Here is a 22,230-nt window from a genome sequence, read left to right as displayed (position 1 = left end):
GATAAGAAAAAGTTTCTGAACTACCATTAGAAGTCACTGGCAGATCATTTACATAGATAAGAAAAAGAGTGGGTCCAATATCAATCTTTTTTTTTTATGTGGGACACCATATGTTATATTACCTCATATGTTAAGGCACCACATTTACCAATGTAACAAAGACAAAAGTTCACTGATAACAGTATACTGTATGCACCTAAGCTAATCTTTTCATATTCTTCTCGTATGCATGACATAAATACAGCTATAAAGATGGAAATCATATCAAATGAATCTGAAGCAGACACAAATATGATGTGTGACTCACATGAATTTTCCTACATGATGGAAAAAGAGGCGAGCAGTGCAATGTAATCAGAAATTACCAAACTCCAAGTAAGTTCAGCTAAGGAGCTTAATACAAAGAACATGGAAATATTTTTACCGAATGCTCAGCTGGAGCTGGTGGCTTTGCCGAGGTTGAAGGCCTTGCTGCAGTTGAAGGTCTAGCTGTCGATGGCCTGGCAGGACCAGATGACTGCTCAGGTTTCAAACCAGGTAGACAATCGGGAAACTGCAAGGAGAGAAGGCAGTGCTAATACTTTTATTAACAGGAATTAATAATGAACCTCTTTGATGTTCTGGATATATAAGTTAACTCACATACTACCTTATTTTCATCATTAATATGAATATATTGTTATTAAGTGCTGCTTTGGATAATGACTGGCAAATATCTGATTTTTGTATACTTACATCTATTGGTAGTTAATGATTTTATTTAATATCAATTATATAAGAAGGCAGTGGCTTGACACAAAAAATTATATTTTATATTTCTTTTGACCAGTGATGACATTACATTGTCAAATAAGCAAAATTACAGTTACCAGAAACATTATCACTAAAAAAAGAATGTAGGAGATAGCTTCATTTAATACAGTACAAAATACATATATAGACACCTGAAAACAGCATGCTGCAAATGTGTGTTGTTCTTTAATTTTGCAATAAAATAGTGACAGACTGAGAAATTGTTACATTGTCTATTTGTACAAAAGATTCTGTTAGGGTGTGTGCTTGGAAATAATTCTGGCTTCTAGCTTTTTTCTAAATTATCAAGCATCAGCAACAAAGCAAAAAAGTGATCTGCTCTTTGCTGTCAGAATTTGTTGAAAGGCTGATCTGCTCTCTGGTGTTGATGACAGTACTCGGCACCAAAACCAATAGTAGACTGTAGCAAATAACCGTTTCTGGGTTTCACATGAACCCCATTTATCTCTTACCCCACTAGCTCTTAGTCCAAACCTTGGAGATGCTAGCACTCATTATTACTCCATACTCTCCTCTGATTTTCTTTTCATATTATCATTAAGTTTTCATGACTTTTGTAGTTCTCTCTTACATTTTCCAACTTCTCCTATTGTTTCATACTTTCTTAAATGGCTTCTCACCCAAGCTATGCTTTCTTTAGGTTGCTCAGGCCTTGAAAACTTTTTTATGCATTGTATAACTTCTACACTTGTTTATTCATAGTACAGTTGATACCCTTGTACTCAACAATAAAGCTTGCAAGCACGTGTCTGTATGTATCTCAGCCCCATCACTACTGATAAAAAATACATTTGCATGAGAATCCCTTGCTAGTTCACTGACATCTTATCCAGACTTATGCTACAAGCTCTCTTTAATATCCTGCAATGGGAGAGCTTCAAAATCATTTTTGATCACAATGCCAAACCAGTCAGTCACTTACAATAACAACAAAATATTCCATGGTAAAAATATGTCATGCAGGATAAATACAAAAATTCATATTCTCTGAACAGGTTGTTCTAAAATTGTTCATACAGAACTTTATAAGGTGAATATTGTTCTTCAGCACATATCTACTTCCAAACAACTGCCTGATCCCAACTTACTACATTGTCTTGAATTACCATATTTTCCTCAACCCCCGGCCTTTCCCTGGTCCACATATTGCCCCTCATTTTTTGCCCCCTCCTTTATTTTTCGGATTTGCTTCATTCTGGGCTGGTGATCATGTTAGAACACTTGCTGCACCCAGTCCCTGTGATAAATATTCCAAATGTCATCTGTTCTGTCTCTTTTTCATCTTACTTTACTGATGCTTCCCATACTAATAATCTTGCTGGGATCAGATGCTCCTATTGACTTACTTTTTTCCATGTTTTCAAATTAAATTTGGGGTCTTAAACTCCACCTTCCAGAAAACCCAACGCAGTTCTTTTTCTACTTACCCAAATAAATGGGGTTTTGCAGAAGGTAGACTTCAAAAACCCTAATCCCTGCGCAATGGAAACTCCAGGTTGGAATAATGACAATATTAAGAATAGGATAGATTCCTACTCACCATATAGAGCAGAGCACAGACAGACAAAACAAAATGACTGCTAAACATGTGAGCTCTTGGCCAAATGGCCTTCTTCTAAAGTAAAACAAACAAACACACACACACACACACACACAGACACAAACGCGCGCGCGCACTCGACTACTCTCTCTGTCTAGCTGAAAGCTAACATGTTTAGTATCCTTTCTGTTGCACCTGTCTGTGAACTAATATTTCATCATCGATATGGCGAGTAGCAATCTATCATTTTCACAGGGGGATCTGCCTTTGATATTGTGTGTTTTGCCAATTACAGGGCTGGTATATGTGGTGATAGGAGGGTGCACAGGGCTCAGCTACACACAAAACAACAACAGTACTTACACTGTGACAGCTGCCCTTCTCTGCATGTCAAACATTCCCTCCATACAGCTTTTGCATTCAAGGCAAACATATTTGTCCATATGCAGTCTCTTTATAGCAATACACCCTCGTTCATACCTCAGCCTTCAGTGGACATAATTACCCCACCAATCTAGTTCAAAAGCAGAGTTCGTGGGCCATCACATCAAATCCTAGTACTGTTCACTCCTTTTTTTTTAAAAAAAAAAGTTAGGAGTACACCACTTATTACTCAGCATTATCCTGGTCTTGAATGTATTAATTAGCACTTCAAAAAGGGTATGACTTCCTAAAATCATGCCCTAAAATGTGGTATTTTGGTCCAACATTTTGTCCACCACACCCAGAATACCGTATTTACTCGAATCTAAGCCGCACTTTTTTTCCAGTTTTTGTAATCCAAAAAACTGCCTGCAGCTTAGAATCGAGTGCAAAGTAAGCGGAAGTTCTGAAAAATGTTGGTAGGTGCTGCCACAACTAACTTCTGTCGTCGAATATATGTAGCGCTTCGCAGGCACAAAGACAAATACTGGCACCAAAACCTCTGCGTCAGTAAATAAATAAATAAAAAAGGTGGAAGACGAGCTTTTTATTTCTCCGCCCAGAGTTTTGACCACTGCATTTTCATACATTATCCAACGAAGTAAATACAAATTCCGTATTGTTCCTCTTCGAACTTAGCAGCATTTCAATGGACTACGAAAATCCGACTGGCAAGACTGTTTGGGATATTTGTCAATATGGCCAACTCTGCTTTCTGAATTTTTTCCTAACTGTGAGAAGAAATGGTTGCTAATAGGAACTTTTATGAATTGTGAATCACATGCAGTATTCTCTTCACCATAAGAATAATACAAATATAAACATTTTGCCATGTATTCTTTCGTGTTTGCTGCTATCTCACTTAATTCCTGTCCGCCTAATAAACTACGAAACTTGACAACAGCAGACGCGGAAGAATAAACATACCATGTCATGTTTATATTCGTATTGTTCTTATGCCTAATAGTGATAGTCAGAAATGAAGCACGGCAATTGACGATTTTTAAAGCTAAGATGACTCTAATTTCTGTGCATAATGTAATGTACTAAAGAGGCGTCTGCAAAGATTTTCAAACGGAAAAATTTTTCGCTAAATTCTCGTTCAGAACATCTTCTATCATACGCAGTCTATTATTTGGTTCTTGTTGATCATTATCAAAGAAAGCAGCAGTGTAAGTAGCAACGAATAGCAGTCTCTTGCCATTGTTTCGCTAATGAGACGATTCCTCTCTTTGTTTTTTTTAATTGTAAGCGGCGGTAGCGTGCACAAAAGCAAGCCATGCCGCAAGCGGCGACAGGCTGTAAACCCTCATTTTCAGAATGCGACAAACAATGCATGACACAGTACAGTAATGCATTTTCAGCTTTGAGTGACGGAAACACCTATAACAAAGAGAACTGCACTTGTAAGATCAAAGAAAAATAAGCAATCAATTCAAACCAGCCGAAGCATGTGAAAAAGGAAGGGTACCCGTATAAATACGGACAGAGTGCCTGACGCATAACAACGGCTACCTGGTAAATCTTAACTGCTAAGCTTACGACTCGAACCACATAACAACGGCTACCTGGTAAATCTTAACTGCTAATCTTACGACTCGAACCAAACTACTACAGCTGTATTGTCATTCATTCAACCTAAATTGTGTCTCATGTTACAATGGACCAACTTTGTTTCGATTTGGAAGTGCGGCCTAAAACTTTTCTCTCCCCTTGAATTTCGAGTCTCAGATTTCAGGTGCGGCTTAGATTCGGGAAATTTTTTTTTCCTCGATTTCGAGTCTCATTTTTCAGGTGCGGCTTAGATTCGAGTGCGGCTTAAATTCGAGTAAATACGGTAGCTTTTTGTCGCCCCCCAAACTCCGCAATATCCTTGTAAGGCCCTATGCTCCTTCTGCATCCATCCCTCTACACTATGGCTCCTACTCCTGTGACCGTCCCAATTGTAACGCTTGCCCTATGCACCCTCCTACCACCACTTATGCCAGCCCTGTAACTGGCAGAGCATACACTATCACAGGGAGAACCACCTGTGAAAAAGACATATACTGAGTACCAGTTATTATGTGAAGACTGTTTAGCCTTTTATATTGGCTTGACTATCACCAAGTTATCAGTTAGGATGAATGGGCATAGGCAGAGGGTGTACACTGGCAACACACAATATCCTATTGTAGAGCATGTTCTACAACATGACAGTCGTGATCATGGTGCCTGTTTCCTCACACCTGCCATCTGGATTCCTCCCCCAGACACCATTTCTCAGAACTCTGCAGATGGAGACTGGCACTACACCATGTCCTTGGTTCTAGCCATCCACCTGGCCTTAATTTACATTAATTTCTTCAGTCTCAGCATTTCTTCATAGTAACTATTCCTTTCTTCATTCCCTTTTCATTTTTTGACCTGCCTATTTTTTGCCACCCTCTCCCATGTCTATCACATACAATGAACTTAGCTTTCCACTCTTACTAGCTTGTACACAATGTTTTGGCAGTAATCTCCATCCTGTGTATTACCCTATCTTCCACCTTTAAGCTCCCAGCTTTTCAAATCTCGTCCGGTGCAGTTCCCAACAATAAGTCTTTCCTTCTCATCCAGCCCATTACGTCTCCCCTGACCTGGGATTCTGAGTGAATTTTTCCTAACCCTACCCCTTTTCCTAAACCTCACCAATCCCCTTTTCCTTCACCCCTCTTCCTTCCCCTTCAACCTTTCCACCAGAAGAAGGAGCCACTGGCTTCAAAAGCTTGTAAACTTTAATACCTTTGTATGTGTGTTCTCCTGCTCCTGCTTGGTGAGTAGGTTTTTTATCTGTTAAATTATATTAGATTTTTATAAATTGAATATTATTGTTGATAAAATCATCCTTTTCATAATACTGTCAAATTCCTATAAGTTCATTATTCCTAAATCCCTACCAAGTGAAGTGGCACAGTGGTTAGCACACTGGAATCGCACTGGGGAGGACGACGGTTCATACCGCATCCGGCCATCCTGATTTAGGTTTTTTGTAATTTCCCTAAATTGTTTAGGCCAATGCCGGGATGGTTCTTCTTAAAGTGCATGGCTGATTTCCTTCCTGATCCTTCTCTACTCTGATCTGACTGATGACCTCGCTGTTTGGTCTCCTCTCCCAAAAACAAACCAACCAACCAACTTAAATCCCTTAACAGTAGCATTACCATTCTGCACATTCCCTAGTACAGGTTTAACATGAAATTCCTCCAAAGCTATTCTTCCTAATACACCATCATTATGTAATTTTTAATATCCTACTGTATCATCACATAAATTGCCATTTCCCTGCAGTCAATACTTCAATTTCACATAATCCTCTGTGCTTTCACTATAACAACATTAAACTAATATCATCACAATAAGATTCCAGTGTGGAGTGTAGCCATGTATGGAAGTGAAACATGGACGATAACTAGTTTGGACAAGAAGAGAATAGAAGCTTTCGAAATGTGGTGCTACAGAAGAATGCTGAAGATAAGGTGGGTAGATCACGTAACTAATGAGGAGGTATTGAATAGGATTGGGGAGAAGAGAAGTTTGTGGCACAACTTGACTAGAAGAAGGGATCGGTTGGTAGGACATGTTTTGAGGCATCAAGGAATCACAAATTTAGCATTGGAGGGCAGCGTGGAGGGTAAAAATCGTAGAGGGAGACCAAGAGATGAATACACTAAGCAGATTCAGAAGGATGTAGGTTGCAGTAAGTACTGGGAGATGAAGAAGCTTGCACAGGATAGCGTAGCATGGAGAGCTGCATCAAACCAGTCTCAGGACTGAAGACCACAACAACAACAACAACAAGATTCCATATAATACATACCAATACGTGAAATTCATTCTCATCATTTTCTCACACCTCTCTTTCATTTCAGAGTTATTATATGCTTAACCCTCTCTTTACCATTTCGACAACTTCACTTATTTATTGTTTACAAATAAAGTAGCTATAAATCTGATGTTTCTATCCCTCTGTTCTTTTTGTAAACATTTAGTTCAAACATATTGGGTAAAATAAAAATAATGTGTAGTAAACTGACCTGAAAGAAAATAAGTTGTGGTTCCATACTGTTAAAAATCCTATGCATTTCATTTTCAGCACCAGTTTGGGCACTGTGTCCTCCAAAATCCGTCTGCATAGTTTCAACATCATTTTTATCAGGTTTCTCCTGCTTAACTGAAATAACTGTTTCTGTTAATGAAAACATCATAAGATTAAAGTAAGACTCCTGAACGACAAAAATAATTAAACGTGAGTAACTAATAAGTCTAATGTTTTTTTTTGTAAAGTAATAATTCACTTACTTTCTATTTCATCCACATCTTTTTCCTTCTTAATTTCAGGTTTCACTTCAGTCTTTATTTCTTGCTTCACATTTTTTTCTGGAAGCAGGAAATACATTTTCTTAAATTTACATAGCCATTAGCAAGTACTACTTCTGAAATTAACTAAATTCTCATAATACTGATATTGTAAAGGTCAAACAGTAAAGTAAAACAGGCGCATCACAGGTATGAATTCACAGTACTTGAAGACAGATGTCAACCATCTTGCCAAAGCTTACTTATAAAGTTTCAAAACATGTAGCAAATATAAAGTCTAGGAATATTGTACACTGCCCTATGTATCACTCTCTCAGGAACTGCAGAGAAGTTTAAATCAATTAAAGCTTGTATGGAACCATTAAAACAGTCATACTTTCCCCACTCTGAAAGTGAATGGAACAAGAAGATAAAATGTGCTACAGTGGAAAGTACCCTTTGCCATGCACTTCACAGTGGTTAACTGAGTATGTTTATAGATGCAGATAACATTAAGTACTCAAGTTGCACAAGTGAGAGATGATGTCTTCTAGAAACATTTTCATATTTAGTAAATATGCTGGTAGAAGACAGCCCCAAAATTTTTAATAATTTAATTAGCACAGCACACAAACTTCCAAGTGTCATTTCACATCATTGACAACATAACTTCCATTACTAGGGTAAAAGAAATCAATAAATAAGCAGCTGATAGAACTGCTATGAGCAGCATAGTACTTTACTGTGTCAAATTACTATCCTCTATTAACGATGGACACAGTCATTTTGTAAAGATCATGTTTCCTTAACACAGCCCATTCCCATTTATGGAAGAAATGGGAACAGTGTTTCAATGACTGGGTTATGACTATAACTTGATTAAACTTTTACATGCTCACAATACAATTCACCTCAATTTGGAGTTGGACTCCATACCATCTCTCTTTGTCTTTATCAGTATTCGATGCTGAGGTGAAGTAGGTTAGTTTCAAACAAGCATTGCATATGCTTGTCAGGTTGGTTATAGTGGGTGGTGAATTGTGTTTAAGAGAAAAGGTGCGGATGTGGTTGAGACCAGCAGATGTGTGATTCCTGTGGTGCTTGATTAGCCCACATATAGTCGGCTCATTGCTGTACCTGAATTCTGTTGATGTCCAGGTATGTCTTATCTGAGTCATTCATCTAATGACTATAATTTACTGTCTGCCATTGCCATTGTCAATGACATATGTTTAGAACTGGGACTCTGGTGAAGAAGGTGTTACTTCTGCTTGTTCCTGTCCATCATAGACAAGACCATTTCCATTGTGAAGTGACTTGTTTTCTCTGGTGGGACATTATCACTGCTTGATTATTTTGCAAGCTCTAACACCTTGTTGACTTCAGTCAAATCTAAAATTTTTGTTTGTTGGTTGAATGGGGGAGGGGACTTAACAACTAGTCATTGGTCACATGATCTAACAACACAAACAGCAAAATCCAGTCAAGAGGAAGGGAAAATGGACAAAGAGGTAAAAGGAATGTCAGGTCAGCAGGAAGAGAAAAGAGTATGAGGGACCCGGGAGGGGGGGGGGGGGGAACAGCGAGAGCAGGGGTGCCCCAGAAATGCTACGCTTGTTGGGGAACTTGCGCTGCCACCAACCCTTCCCAATCCCCACACCATTTCATTATTACAACACAACAGGTACAACGCACAATGCCAAGGGAAGAAGACACAAGAAAAGAGCAAACAAAACAGCACAAAAAATCAAACAAAATGTATGGAAAAAGGGGGGAGACAATCTGGCCAGTGTGGAGGCAACACCAAGGCCTCCATGGCCAACACTAACTAAGGAATTCCAATTTCAGAGAGAAATTCGAGGACTTAAACCTGGGAGGAAGAACCTCTTTCATGAAGACAACCAAGGGCAGACATAGTTGTGCAAGGATCATCTGCTAACATACAGAAAAAGGAATTATGCAAAAAGGGATTTGATGTAAAGCTGCAAACCCATCCTGGAGCTGTCACAGAGAATGAGTGGTAGGTGGCCACCCCAGCCGGATGATCAGCAAGTACATTGCCTGGTATTCCAAAGGAAATCAATCGGATAAGTAGCATCACATGCCCCCACCCCCCTCCCCCCACCCATGAACCATGGACCTTGCCACTGGTGGGGAGGCTTGAGTGCCTCAGCGATACAGATAGCTGTACCGTAGTTTGAACCCCAACAGAGGGGTATCTGTTGAGAGGCCAGACAAATGTGTGCTTCCTGAAATGGGGCAAAAGTGTGGGTGACTGATCCATCATCATAACACCAACCAAAATGTGCTGGTACTGTGAATGGCTGAAAACAAGGGGAAACTACAGCTGTAAATATTCCTTCACTGTATGGTTAAATGATGGTGGTGTCCTCTTGGGTAAAATATTCTGGATGTCAAATAGTCCCAATTTCAGATCTCCAGGTGGGGACTACTCAGTTGGTTGTCGTTATCAGGAGAAACAAAACTGGCATTCTATGGATTGGAGAGTGGAATGTCAGATTCCTTAATCAGGCAGGTAGGTTAGAAAATTTAAAAAGGGAAATGGATAGGTTAAATTTAGAGATAGTGGGAATTAGTGAAGTTCGGTGGCAGGAACAACAAGACGTCTGTACTGGTGAATAAAGGGTTATAAGTACAAAATCAATTAACAGTAATGCAGGAGTAAGTTTAATAATGAATAAAAAATAGCTATGTGGATAAGCTACTATGAACAGCATAGTGAACACATTATTGTAGCCAAGATAGACACGACGCCCATGCCTACCACAGTAGTACAAGTTTAAATGCCAATTAGCTCCACAGATGACGAAGAGATTGAAGAACTGTATGATGCAATAAAAGAAGTTATTCAGATAGTTAAGGAAGATGAAAATTTAATACTTATGGGGGATTGGAATTCGATTGTAAGAAAAGGAAGAGAAGGAAAAGTAATAGGTGAATATGGACTGGGGGTAAGGAATGAAAGAGGAAGCCGCCTGGTAAATTTTGCACAGAGTATAACTTAATCATAGCTAACACCCTAAAATATGGCTAAATAACCATGAAATAAAGTTGTATATGTGGAAGAGGCCTGGAGACACTGGAAGTTTTCAGATAGATTATATAATGGTAAGACAGAGATTTAGGAACCAGGTTTTAAATTGTAAGACATTTCCAGGGGCAGATGTGGGCTCTGACCACAATCTATTGGTTATGAACTGTAGATTAAAACTGAAGAAACTTCAAAAAGGTGGGACATGGATAAACTAACTAAACCAGAGGTTGTACAGAGTTTGAGGGAGAGCATAAGGGAACAATTGACAGGAATGGGGGAAAGAAATACAATAGAAGAAGAATGGGTAGCTCTGAGGGATGAAGCAGTGAAGGCAGCAGAGGATCAAATAGGTAAAAAGATGAGGGCTAGTAGAAATCCTTGGGTAACAGAAGAAATATTGAATTTAATTGATGAAAGGAGAAAATACAAAAATGCAGTAAATGAAGCAGGCAAAAAGGAATACAAACATCTCAAAAATGAGATCGACAGGAAGTGCAAAACTGCTAAGCAGGGATGGCTAGAGGACAAATGTAAGGATGTAGAGGCTTATCTCACTAGGGGTAAGATAGATACTGCCTACAGGAAAATTAAAGAGACCTTTGGAGAAAAGAGAGCCACGTGTATGAACATCAAGAGCTCATATGCAAACTCAGTTCTAAGCAAAGAAGGGAAAGCAGAAAGGTGGAAGGAGTATATACAGGGTCTATACAAGGGCGATGTACTTGAGGAAAATATTATGGAAATGGAAGAGGATGTAGATGAAGATGAAATGGGAGATATGATACTGCATGAAGAATTTGACAGAGCACTGAAAGACCTAAGTCAAAACAAGGTCCCGGGAGTAGACAACATTTCATTAGAACTACAGATAGCCTTGGGAGAGCCAGCCATGACAAAACTCTTCCATCTGGTGAGCAAGATATATGAGACAGACTAAATACCTTCCGACTTCAAGAAGAATTTGATAATTCCAATCCCAAAGAAAGCAGGTGTTGACAGATGTGAAAATTACCGAACTATCAGTTTAATAAGTCACAGCTGCAAAATACTGACGCAAATTCTTTACAGACGAAAGGAAATACTGGTAGAAACTGACCTCAGGGAAGATCAGTTTGGATACTGTAGATATGTTGGAACATAAGAGGCAATACTGACCCTAAGACTTAGAAGACAGGTTAAGGAAAGGCAAACCTATGTTTCTAGGATTTGTAGACTAAGAAATGCTTTTGACGATGTTGACTGGAATACTCTCTCTCGAATTCTGAAGGTCAAATACAGGGAGCGAAAAGCTATTTACAATATGTACAGAAACCAGATGGCAGTTACAAGAGTCGAGGGGCATGAAAGGGAAGCAGTGATTGAGAAGAGAGTGAGACAGGGTTGTAGCCCATCCCTGATGTTATTCAATCTGTATATCAAACAAGCTGTAAAGGAAACAAAAGATAAATTTGGTGTAGGAATTAAAATCCATGGAGAAGAAATAAAAACTTTGATCTTTGTCAATGACATTGTAATTCTGTCAGACACAGCAAAGAACCTGGAAGAGCAGCTTAATGGAATGGACAGTGTCTTGAAAGGAGGATATAAGCTGAACATGAACAAAAGAAAAACGAGGATAATGAAAGGTAATTGAATTAAATCAAGTGATGCTGAGGGAATTAGTTTAGGAAATGAGACACTTCAAGTAGTAGGTGAGTTTTGCTATTTGGGGAGCAAAATAACTGATGATGGTCGAAGTTAAGAGCATATAAAATGTAGACTGGCTATGGCAAGGAAAGTGTTTTTGAAAAAGAGAAATCTGTTAACATCAAGTATAGATTTAAGTGTCAGGAAGTCTTCTCTGAAAGTATTTGTATGGAGTGTAGCCACATATGGAAGTGAAACATGGTCAATAAACAAAAGAGAAGAAGAGAATAGAAGCTTTCAGAATGTGGTGCTGCAGAAGAATGCTGAAGATTAGATGGGTAGATCACATAACTATTGAGGACTTATTGAACAGAATTGGGGAAAAGAGGAATTTGTGGTGCAACTTGACTAGAAGACGGGATCAGTTGGTAGGACATGTTCTGAGGCATCAAGGGATCACCAGTTTAGTATTGGAGGGAAGCGTGGAGGGTAAAAATTGTAGAGGGACACCAAGAGATTAATATACTAAGCAAACTCAGAAGCAGGTAGGTTGCAGTAATTATTGGGAGATGGTGAGATTTGCGCAGGATAGCATAGCATGGAGAGCTGCATCAAACCAGTCTCTGGACTGAAGACAACAACAACAACAACAACAACAACAACAACAACAGCAACAAGAAGCATCACCAAGTCTGGCGATAATGTCGTGGATGGCTGAGGCCAAGAGGTAGCACCGTTTAATAAAGCAGAGGGCCTGATAGATGGCCATCAGTTCCACAGTAAACACACATGGCAGACAATAGATGATGTTCTGTTGAGAAGATGTGACGGCATATCTCATGTGATCAGTGGATTTATAACAATCAGTGTAAAAAACAGTGGCATCCTGCAACCCCCATAAGGGCGTTCGCTAAAAACAATGGAAACCACTGGAGCAATGGACACTTTTGGACGCTACAAAAGTTCCATTTGAATCTGTGGCCAAGGAACTAACCAAGAACCAAGAAGGGGTGGTGCAAAGCCCAACTGGTAAACCCACCCAAGGGGAGGGGAGGTGGGTGGTGGGGGGCGGGAGGGGGGGGGGAGCAGGCTCAGGCTGCAGGCAGGCAAAATCAATAAGCCACGAAAAGAACCAAATAAGAAGTGTGAGCAGGGGAAGAGTGGGTAGTGACAGCATAGGAAATCAGGAGGTGGGATCACTGAACTGAAAGGGAGGGATCCCAGTGTTAACCAGATGACTATCGACAGTGTGAAAGGGAATGGTGACTAAATGGATACACCAATGGTGAACCATGTCCAACAGAAGCAGTGTGGAAGGGGCAGCTGATTTATAAACTTCACAACCATAGTCCAGATGAGACAGTACTGACACCCAATAAAGGAATAGAATGATGAAATGATCCGCCCCAAGAGGTGTAGGCAATGGACGCAAAGAACATTGAGTTTATGAAAACAGCCAGCGTCAGATGAAGGATATGGGGCAACAAAGTAAGCCTGTTGTCAAAAAGAAGAGCACCCTTGACTTAAGGGGAGAGAACTGAAAACTGTGCGAGTGCGTTCATGTGGAAGCACGCCAGATGGCAACCTGGAGCTGTTGCTCCGCAGAGGCCACTGAAAGGGAGATAATCCAAATACAGAAATAACCCACATACAGAGCAGGGATGACCAATGGTCTTACGGAGGCCACAAGTCCATTAATAGCAATGAGAAAAAGGGATCCAATATGGAGCCCTGTGGAATGCCATTCTCTGGGTCCGCTGAAAACTTAGAATGATGCCAACCCTAATTCAAAATGACTGGTGAATAAAAATTGGTAGAGGCATCTGAAAACCCTAGTCATGGCGTGTAAGTAGGATTTGATAGTGCCAAGCTGTGTTATAAACCTTACTAAGATTGAAGAAAACTGTGAGAAGATGGCGGTGCTGTTTCCAATCAAAGCAGATGATCAATAGGAGATTGTCCCATCTGAAAGCCATACTGATAAGGAGATAAAAGGTCCCAAGATTCCAGGACTCAACTGAGCAGACCAGCATCATTTGTTCAAGTAAGTTGCAGGGGACATTATTCAGGCTGATTGGGTGATAACTATCCAGGGTAACAGATCCTTGAAAGGCTTCAGGACAGCATCTGCAATACTGTCACTCCACTGAAAGGCAAAAATGCCTTGGAGCCAAATACGGTTTCTGGGGCAGGAAGGCAGCTGATTTGGAGGCTGATGCTGTCACAAAAACAAGGTGTTCTGTGATAACTGGCGGATCTGTACAAAGGCCACCTGGAAGGGCAAGGCCTAGAAGGGAAGACTGCCACTGACAACTTGGAGGGTGCAGAGTGTAGCCCATGGCCATGATGAAGGGACAGAAGAACCTTGGGAGGATACAAAGTGTTCCCAGCATGCCTGCTCACTCTGTTTCATTAAGTAACAGGTTTTGGCATGAAGACATTTAAAGGTAATAAGACTGGTGGAGAATGGATGCCACTTAAAAAGTTGAAAGGCATGATGATGATCACAGATGACGGTGACAATGGTTGTGCTCCATCATGGAACTGGCTGATTGTGAACAGGGCCCATTGAGTGGGGAATGACGATGCTGGCAGCACAAATTATGTTACTGAACAGATCATGAACAATTTTGTCAACACATTCTGACAAAGGAGGTGGAAACACGGCCTGGAACATATATAGAAGCCAATCAGCATGATGGGTAAACTGGCCATTGAGAAGCGGGAAGGGAATCAATGGGAAGTGATCACTATCATAGAGGTCGCCACGTGATGAGTGTAAGGAAAGGAGAAGGGATCAATGGCAAAGAAAGTGCCATATGTGGCTTTAAAATCAGAAGGGGAACCAGTCACATCTAGCGAGCGGTCTAGACACCTAATGACTTAAGGAGGGGAGGATGGTCCATTCAGTTAGCTACGTAGAGAAGGTTAACAGGATATTTTGAAGGAGTTATGGAACTCTGTTGGAAATGTACGAACAAATAGGCAAGATTTGGATAACTACAATCTTTAATTGCTAATTGGAGCAAAACTGAAAAAGTAACCTCGATGAATGTACACTCTTCCTGATTGTCCTACACCCATAGAAAGAGGTGCGCAGCTAATTCAGAGATGCAAGATGCAAACAGAGGCACAGCAAAACTACACAAGTCCCAGCCCCAGGCCTGACCTACAAGAAGGTCCCTTCTGGACTGCTTTCTGAACTGAACTCTCGCTCCAGGCACTGCCGCTACTGCCTTTATAGGCAGCGTTGACCCCTTCCACTTTGGCGTCTGGCCACTGCCCTTCTGGCCCTTGTATGTTACCATATAAGATTATCGCCAACGCTCAAGTTGTGCTTCGTCATGTAACGTCGCGTGACACCTCGTGAGTCTACATCATTTTTCTGGTTAACGCCCTTCCTGCAGCGTTGCCTTTGTATTCTCAATAAAACTCACTCATTCTGGCTTCTGTTCTACTGTTTGTTAGGTGTTACATATTTTGAATATGCGACACCTTCCCCCCCCCCCCCCCCCCCCCTCCTTAGGGAAAAATTTGTAGGTGCTGTCCTCAATGACCACAAATTTTTGTACAACATTCTTGCATGTTTCATTCATTCCTTATAATGTGAAAAATACACATTTGTTTTACAATATTACTCTGACATACATAAATGTTTATAGTTTTCCACAGCGATACATATAAATCCACCTTCTCCTGTAAAAGGACAAATTTACATTTCACACTTTCCATCAATGTTACATTCTTATGCATACATTTCACTTTACAACAGGGGACATCGCATATCATGATTACACTTTTCATCTCTCATAATATAAGTATTCATTTTCATTTTACAATTTACTTTTCTGGTTGGATGAGTACACACTTTTATTTTACAGTCACTTTTACAATCAATTTCATTGTCAATTACACTTTATGCATAATTGCACACTCTGTAACATGATCACAATTTCATTTTATGACAAAGGAAACACTTTTTTTTTTTAGTTTACTTCAGTTTAACACTTTGATAGACACTACGTCAATACTTTCAGCACTTGTCCGTTTTAACTGTTTGACAGATACTTCGTCAAACATCACTTCGCACATTTCTAGCAGGCACTACAAGTCCCTCAAAAATTCTCTCTTCACTGCCTTCCGATGTCCTTGTAGGACAACAGCTTACTGCATCTCTATCTGGGCACTGATTTATGATATTGTTTTTAATATATATTTCTCTGCAACAGTCATCACTCATTATTTTGAATACAACTTTAAAACAGCCCTTGCAACAGTTACAATAGTTGCATAGACAACAAAGAATTACTATTAGCACCACATTAGAGCCCACGAAACTCTGGAAAGAAAACTGACTTAACAATAAATTGCTGAATGCACTTCTCTCCTGATACACAATTTCACTCTGCAACTCATCCAACTTATGTCCTGCAGCAGTTAGGACATCTAGCTACCTAACTACAGGCTGTATCGGCAAACCTAACTTCAGTTCAATTATATTTTGTCTCTTGTTGTTTACTTCTCAACAATCTATTTGCATACTCAAGTTTGGCACAATGTCACCACTACGGACATTTGTTCGTATTGCATGTCCGGATTGTATCATCATCTGAGCTGTATATCCATGGCATTTACCTAAAAATTTCAATTTCCCTGTCCTTCATGACAGATGATGGAAATGCCCTCATCCACTGGGGCAAAAAACAGCCATTCATTATTACTTAGTTCTGTCCACAGACTTTCATTCAATACTATTAACTTTTGCACGCAATCCTTCACAACTTCTTGCACTGGTTGCAGCATCTTCGCCTCGCATCTCATATTATCATATGTAAATAAGAGAATAAAAACTTGTTTGCATATTTTGAGGCTCTGATCTGTTTTACATTGTAACCTCTCCTTATTTAATTTCACATACCTCCATCTTGCATCATCAATTAGCTGTAGCTCTTTCTCAGGGGCAATATACATAAATATATGCCTCGTTCTGTCCACCTATAATGGTAACGGTAGTAATTGGTAGAGGCTGTACACATTGTCCTCTACTAGTGAGGTATTCAGTACATAACTTAAGATGTTTCAGCTATGAAAACATCCAGATCAATAATTCTGATCAATTCATAATCACTGTCACTTGTTAAGCTGCTTATCCTTGATGTCATCTTTTATCAGCTATAGATACGTCATGATCTGTACAGGATTGATCAGATGCAGCATCAGAATGCCTTTCTGAATGTTAATAATTGCTGATATAAACATATCATATTCCCGCTGTAGCTCATCAAGTATACCCATGTGTTGTATTAATTGTTCACTAACAGTGATCAAAATGACTACTTTCTGCAACCATTTGTCAGTACTGTTCTCAAATTCTACTATGTGTCAGCTTAATTGTTTCATACCACATGTGATAATCTCTTCTTTTCTTTTGCTATGGAGTTTACCGTTTGGTTAAAACTAGTCACTTGCTCCTTCGAAAGTCTGAGCAGCTGTTTATGTTCTCCTTCTAAAATGTCTGCTATGGAGTTTACCGTTTGGTTAAAACTAGTCACTTGCTCCTTCGAAAGTCTGAGCAGCTGTTTATGTTCTCCTTCTAAAATGTCTATCTTTGCCTTGAAGCACATAGCGTCATCTTCGTCTAGGGTTCCGAACAAAATTTTATTGACCTTGCCCACAAAATTTCAGATCCCTTGTTACTTTCTACGGGTTTCATATCATGCTAATTGTCCAATTAGTCCTGGCACCTTCTCAATTTTCCCTATGTGCAAATTTAATGCAAATTCTGCACTTTTACACTCCGCTGCACTGATGTTCTGTAACGCTAATCTAACCTTATGACATCGAGAACCTTGGTAAGCGCAAATTTTTCTTTCAATTCCATCAAATTGAAATAACTCACAATTTTCCAAGTTACACAGTAAATTTTCACCTGCCCCATGTTATCATAAGGGAGTGACATCTGGAACTTCATTACTTGTGTATACAGTTCTTGTCTGGTGTGCTCAATTCCTGTGAACAGAAGGATAAAGACGGTGATGCAGTATGACACCAACATCCGGAATTCCTTCTGTCTATTGGCATGAACCGTAAGATGGTTGTTTCGTTTCAGGCAGGTTACCACATTAGGCCACTTTGTTTGTACTACTGTGAATAGACCTAACCATTGCATATCTAACTTATGCGATCTGTCTCTTCGTACGCTCTCATCAAACAACAGAACCTAATTCCCACAACGAAATTCCTTGGGATTCTGTGTTCTGCATTTTATTCCTCATTCTTTATTTTACATTGTACATTATGCTCTCTTGCACACCAGTGCATTTCTTGCATGTGCTCCTTTAGCTCTGCCACACAATCGTCAAAATTATATCTCATTCCAGCCAGATCTTTCTGCAGTATCCCTGGAATATTACATGTTCTTCCAGAATAACTCGCATGGCATACATCCTGTCACATCCTGTGGCATCGTATTATATACAAGAACTGCAAATGGAATCCAACTGTCTCAATTTGTATGTGCTTTATTCACATAATGCCACAACATTTTCATTAACATTTGGTGCAACCTTTCTAACACTCCGTTTGTTTGGGGGTGGGTCCTGGTAGTCTGAATCTTTTCAATACGTGGCAGTTTACACACTTTTTTCATGGTTTCACTCATGAAATTACTTCCCGTATCACTTAACAATACTGACGGTATCCCATACCTCAGTATAATGTTCTCAACTAGCACGCGTGACACTGTATCAGCATTTGTCTGTCAATCGCTTCAGCTAACACAAACTGCATCAGCGCATCAATGTTAGAATATACTTGTTTCCGCTGTCTATCTGATTTAATGGTCCTACTATATCAATATCACACCTTTTGAAAACGTGTTCAGGTGTTTTTGTTATTTCGTGAGGTTGTTCTTTAGACAACTTTTGTATATATTCCACTAAATCTTTTTTTATACCATTCCACACACAGTATTTCTTTATTCACTCATCACTGTGCCCTGGTGTCCTCCAATGGCAGAATCATGAAACTGTTGTAATATCGCAGCTTTTTCACCTTCACTTATTTCTTCTGTATCATCGACTCAGCTGTCTCTCATTTCCTGATATACTTTTCTATATTGCTGATACAGTTTTCACACTTCCAAATACAATCTTTCACAGTCCTCGGCTCAGCTGTTTCATGTCCTGTGTCTTTGTTGGCCCCACCTGCTGCATATTTGCGTGCGTCGACTGCCCCGCTGTCTTTGCCTGCCTGTGGATCCCTGACCTGCACTACAGCTTCTGCATCTGCTGTATCCTGACCTTGGCTACTGTTGCCTACCGATCATGCACCTGCCGCCCTGACCTCTTTTACTTGTGAGAGTGTGTCGGCGACTTCGTTCCATTTGCCACTCTTGTACACGATTTGATAATCATACTTCTCCAGCTTCAACCTAAACTTCATCAATCTGGATTGAGGATCTGATATACTACCTATCCATGCCAGGAGGTTTGTAGTCAGTACATATCAAGAACTTTCTGCCAATTATGTACAGTCTAAAGTATTTCACAACTCAACAAATGGCCAACATCTTCCTTTCAACTATACTGTATCCTCTTTCCACCTTGTTTAGCGTCCTCAAGGCATATGCAACAGGTAAGTCACTTCCAATTTTTCCCTGACTCAACAGCACTCTGAGGCTTGACTGGCTAGCATCAGTTGTAATTATGAAGTCCTTTTCACAGTCCGGATACTGCAGTATAGATGGACTTATCAGCTTCTCCTTCAAACACTGAAAAGCATTCTCTTGCTCAACACCTCAGGTGTAAGGCACTTCTTTCTTTAGTAATTTGTGTAGCAAGTTTGCGATTTTGCTGAAATTGCTTATAAAATGTCGGTAGTATCCCACAAGGCCTAGAAACACGTTCAATTGCTTTCTTGTTCAGCACTGTGGATACTCCTTTATTATCTTGACTTTCTGTGGATCTAGCCTCAAGCCCTCAGCCAATATAACAAAAATAGCACACTTATTTTTGCAAAAATTCACACTTGCCCACCTGTAATTTTAAATTGTTGTGTCCCAGTCTTTCAAATACCTCTCCCAGCCACACACTGTGTTCTTCTAAGGAGTATCCGAATATGACGACGTCGTCCAGATAGATGAACAGCTTATCACCTTGCATCCCTGTCATTATGGAGTTCATCAGTCCCTGGAATGTACTTGAGCTGTTTTGAGTTCCATGGGCATTCTTTTGTACTCATAATGACCATACAGCATGCTGAAAGCTATCTTGTCTCAATTCTGTTCGTCTAATGAAACCTGGTATTGGCCCTTCGCTAAATCCAGGGTTGAGAAGTACTTCGCCTTTCCAAGACCATCAAGAATTTTGTCTATTCTTGATGATGAAACTGAATTTAAGGAGATCTCATTCAGTTGTCATAGTCTGCAATTATTCGCCACTTTTGCTTTCCACTAGCATCTCACTTTTTAGGCAAAATTATTAACGGGACGCTCCACCCACTCTTTCTTAGTACTATTATGTCATCCTCTAACATTTTCTCAATATCTTGCTGGAGTATCTCCTTTTGTGCTTGCGGTATTCTGTAGAGTCGCAAGCATATCACCCCACCTTCCACTTCTGGCAGCAGTTTAATATCTTGCCTGATAATGTCTGTGTACAACAACTTGTCTCCCGGCAAATGCAAAATATCACTTTACATGGTGCATAACTCTATAATTGCTGCCCCCTCTTTGGCATTCAAATGGCTCACTCCACTATTTTCCTTTAGAATACTTATTCTCACCTTCAAGTGTGGCTTACTTATACTGACACGATTCGCTCTGAAGGATTCTTTCAACAATTACCACTTTGGAACTGCTTCAGCTACTACCTACGGGCATTCTACTGGCATTCACTTCTCAGTGATGTTCAGCACACTTATTAGACCTTCTCCCGATTCTACTTTTATCAATGCCTCTGGATGATACATGCCTTTTGTGATCTCCTGTTTTGGAATGATAGCCTCTCCCATTCCATTCGCCTATATTTTTATCCGAAAGATCCGTTCCTCTTGGGCTCCAATTGTTATCGCTGAAACACTACTAACATTTGGTTCAAAAATGGTTCAAATGGCTCTGAGCACTATGGGACTTAACACCTGAGGTCATTAGTCCCCTAGAACTTAGAACTACTTAAACCTAACTAACCTAAGGACATCACACACATCCATGCCCGAGGCAGGATTCGAACCTGCGACCGTATTGGTCACACGGTTCCAGACTGAAGCGCCTAGAACCGCTCGGCCACATCGGCCAGCACTAACATTTGGTTTCCACTCTTATTGCTAGCCTCTGGCAATCCCTTTTGTCCACCACTGTTGTGTTTCAACCGCTAATGACTTTCTGTCAGTACTCACTCTTGCCTTTCCACATGTTTCTCACTTAAGCCTTTGTCAAAAGAGCCTTCTCTCCCTTTTGAAGTTACTGTGCGGAGCTCACCTAGTGACTCCATCTTCATCTCGTGATGTGCCTTTCGCTCGGCATCTGAGCTTTTCCTGAAAAATCCTTGACATTCCTGCACTTCCACGATCATATTAGCAAGTACCGGACTTCTAATATCTAATTGAACTATGTGGAGCTCACACTCTTGCTCCGCCTTCATTCCACCCCATACCCTGTGGATCCATTGGCTTCCAGTGACATAACTGAGTACAACTCTATTTTCCTTGAGAAAGTCTCAGTGCACCAGCCCTTCTCCGATTACATGGATGCAATGCCTCAGTTGCGTTCCGCTTCCCACTTGCAACCATATTAGTGATTCCCTGAATCCTAATATGTTCAGCTGCATTACATTTTCCGCCATTTTTCAGACTACTTTTCCCAACCAGGCTTATCTGTGCCCCGCTATCAATGAGAAACCTCTGGCAATCATTAATACCTTCCTCACAGTCTAGTTTTACAAACTCATTTTTGCTTTTGCAATCTAGTGTTGGAGTGGAGAGCAGCCTCGAAGGCAAGTGTGTCATGCGTTCTTCGCAGAGAGAGAGAGAGAGAGAGAGAGAGAGAGAGAGAGAGAGAGAAGATACATTGCAATGCTCCCAATTTCCTTCCGTCAGTATACACACTGAGACAGCTGATGGCGCGCTAGCATAAACTTCATTCCATAGTGAACTTTATGAACTGCATTCTTAGTAACGAGAATCCTCATGTTGACCTCAATCACAACATTCCCAATCATATAAAATATTGAGATAAATAATTTCTCTACATTAAGTTCTATATGGTTGAAGATGACAGACTCTGGGGGGGAGGGGGGGGGGGGGTGGGGGGTGGGAAAGCACAGAAACCACTGCATGTGGTAAGAAGGTATATAAAACTTTATGCTATTTTCAGATTTGTAAAAACTTTCTTAAAAGCTCCAATATATAGCTCAAGGTGGATCCCTTCCAAAAGACCAGTTTATTTGTAAAGCAA

At 40.2% G+C, this 22,230-nt stretch overlaps 1 protein-coding gene across 2 annotated transcripts in view; it reads right to left on the bottom strand.

Moving 5' to 3' along the window:
• The window catches only part of LOC126203747 (DNA-directed RNA polymerase III subunit RPC4), a 61,323-nt gene that overhangs the window by 3,834 nt on the left and 35,259 nt on the right, over positions 1-22,230 (bottom strand). For both annotated transcript variants that reach the window (XM_049938114.1, XM_049938115.1), the window contains 3 exons: positions 7,100-7,177; positions 6,835-6,986; positions 425-553 (listed from right to left, as the gene is read on the bottom strand). In XM_049938114.1, coding sequence (XP_049794071.1) covers positions 425-553; positions 6,835-6,986; positions 7,100-7,177 — 359 coding nt within the window. The remainder of the gene's footprint in view (positions 1-424; positions 554-6,834; positions 6,987-7,099; positions 7,178-22,230) is intronic.

The sequence above is a fragment of the Schistocerca nitens genome, chromosome 9 (assembly GCF_023898315.1).
Source record: "Schistocerca nitens isolate TAMUIC-IGC-003100 chromosome 9, iqSchNite1.1, whole genome shotgun sequence".
In the NCBI taxonomy this organism is placed as follows: domain Eukaryota; kingdom Metazoa; phylum Arthropoda; class Insecta; order Orthoptera; family Acrididae; genus Schistocerca; species Schistocerca nitens.
Note: the sequence above shows the minus strand (reverse complement) of the source record. Positions and strands in the feature narration are given on the sequence as shown.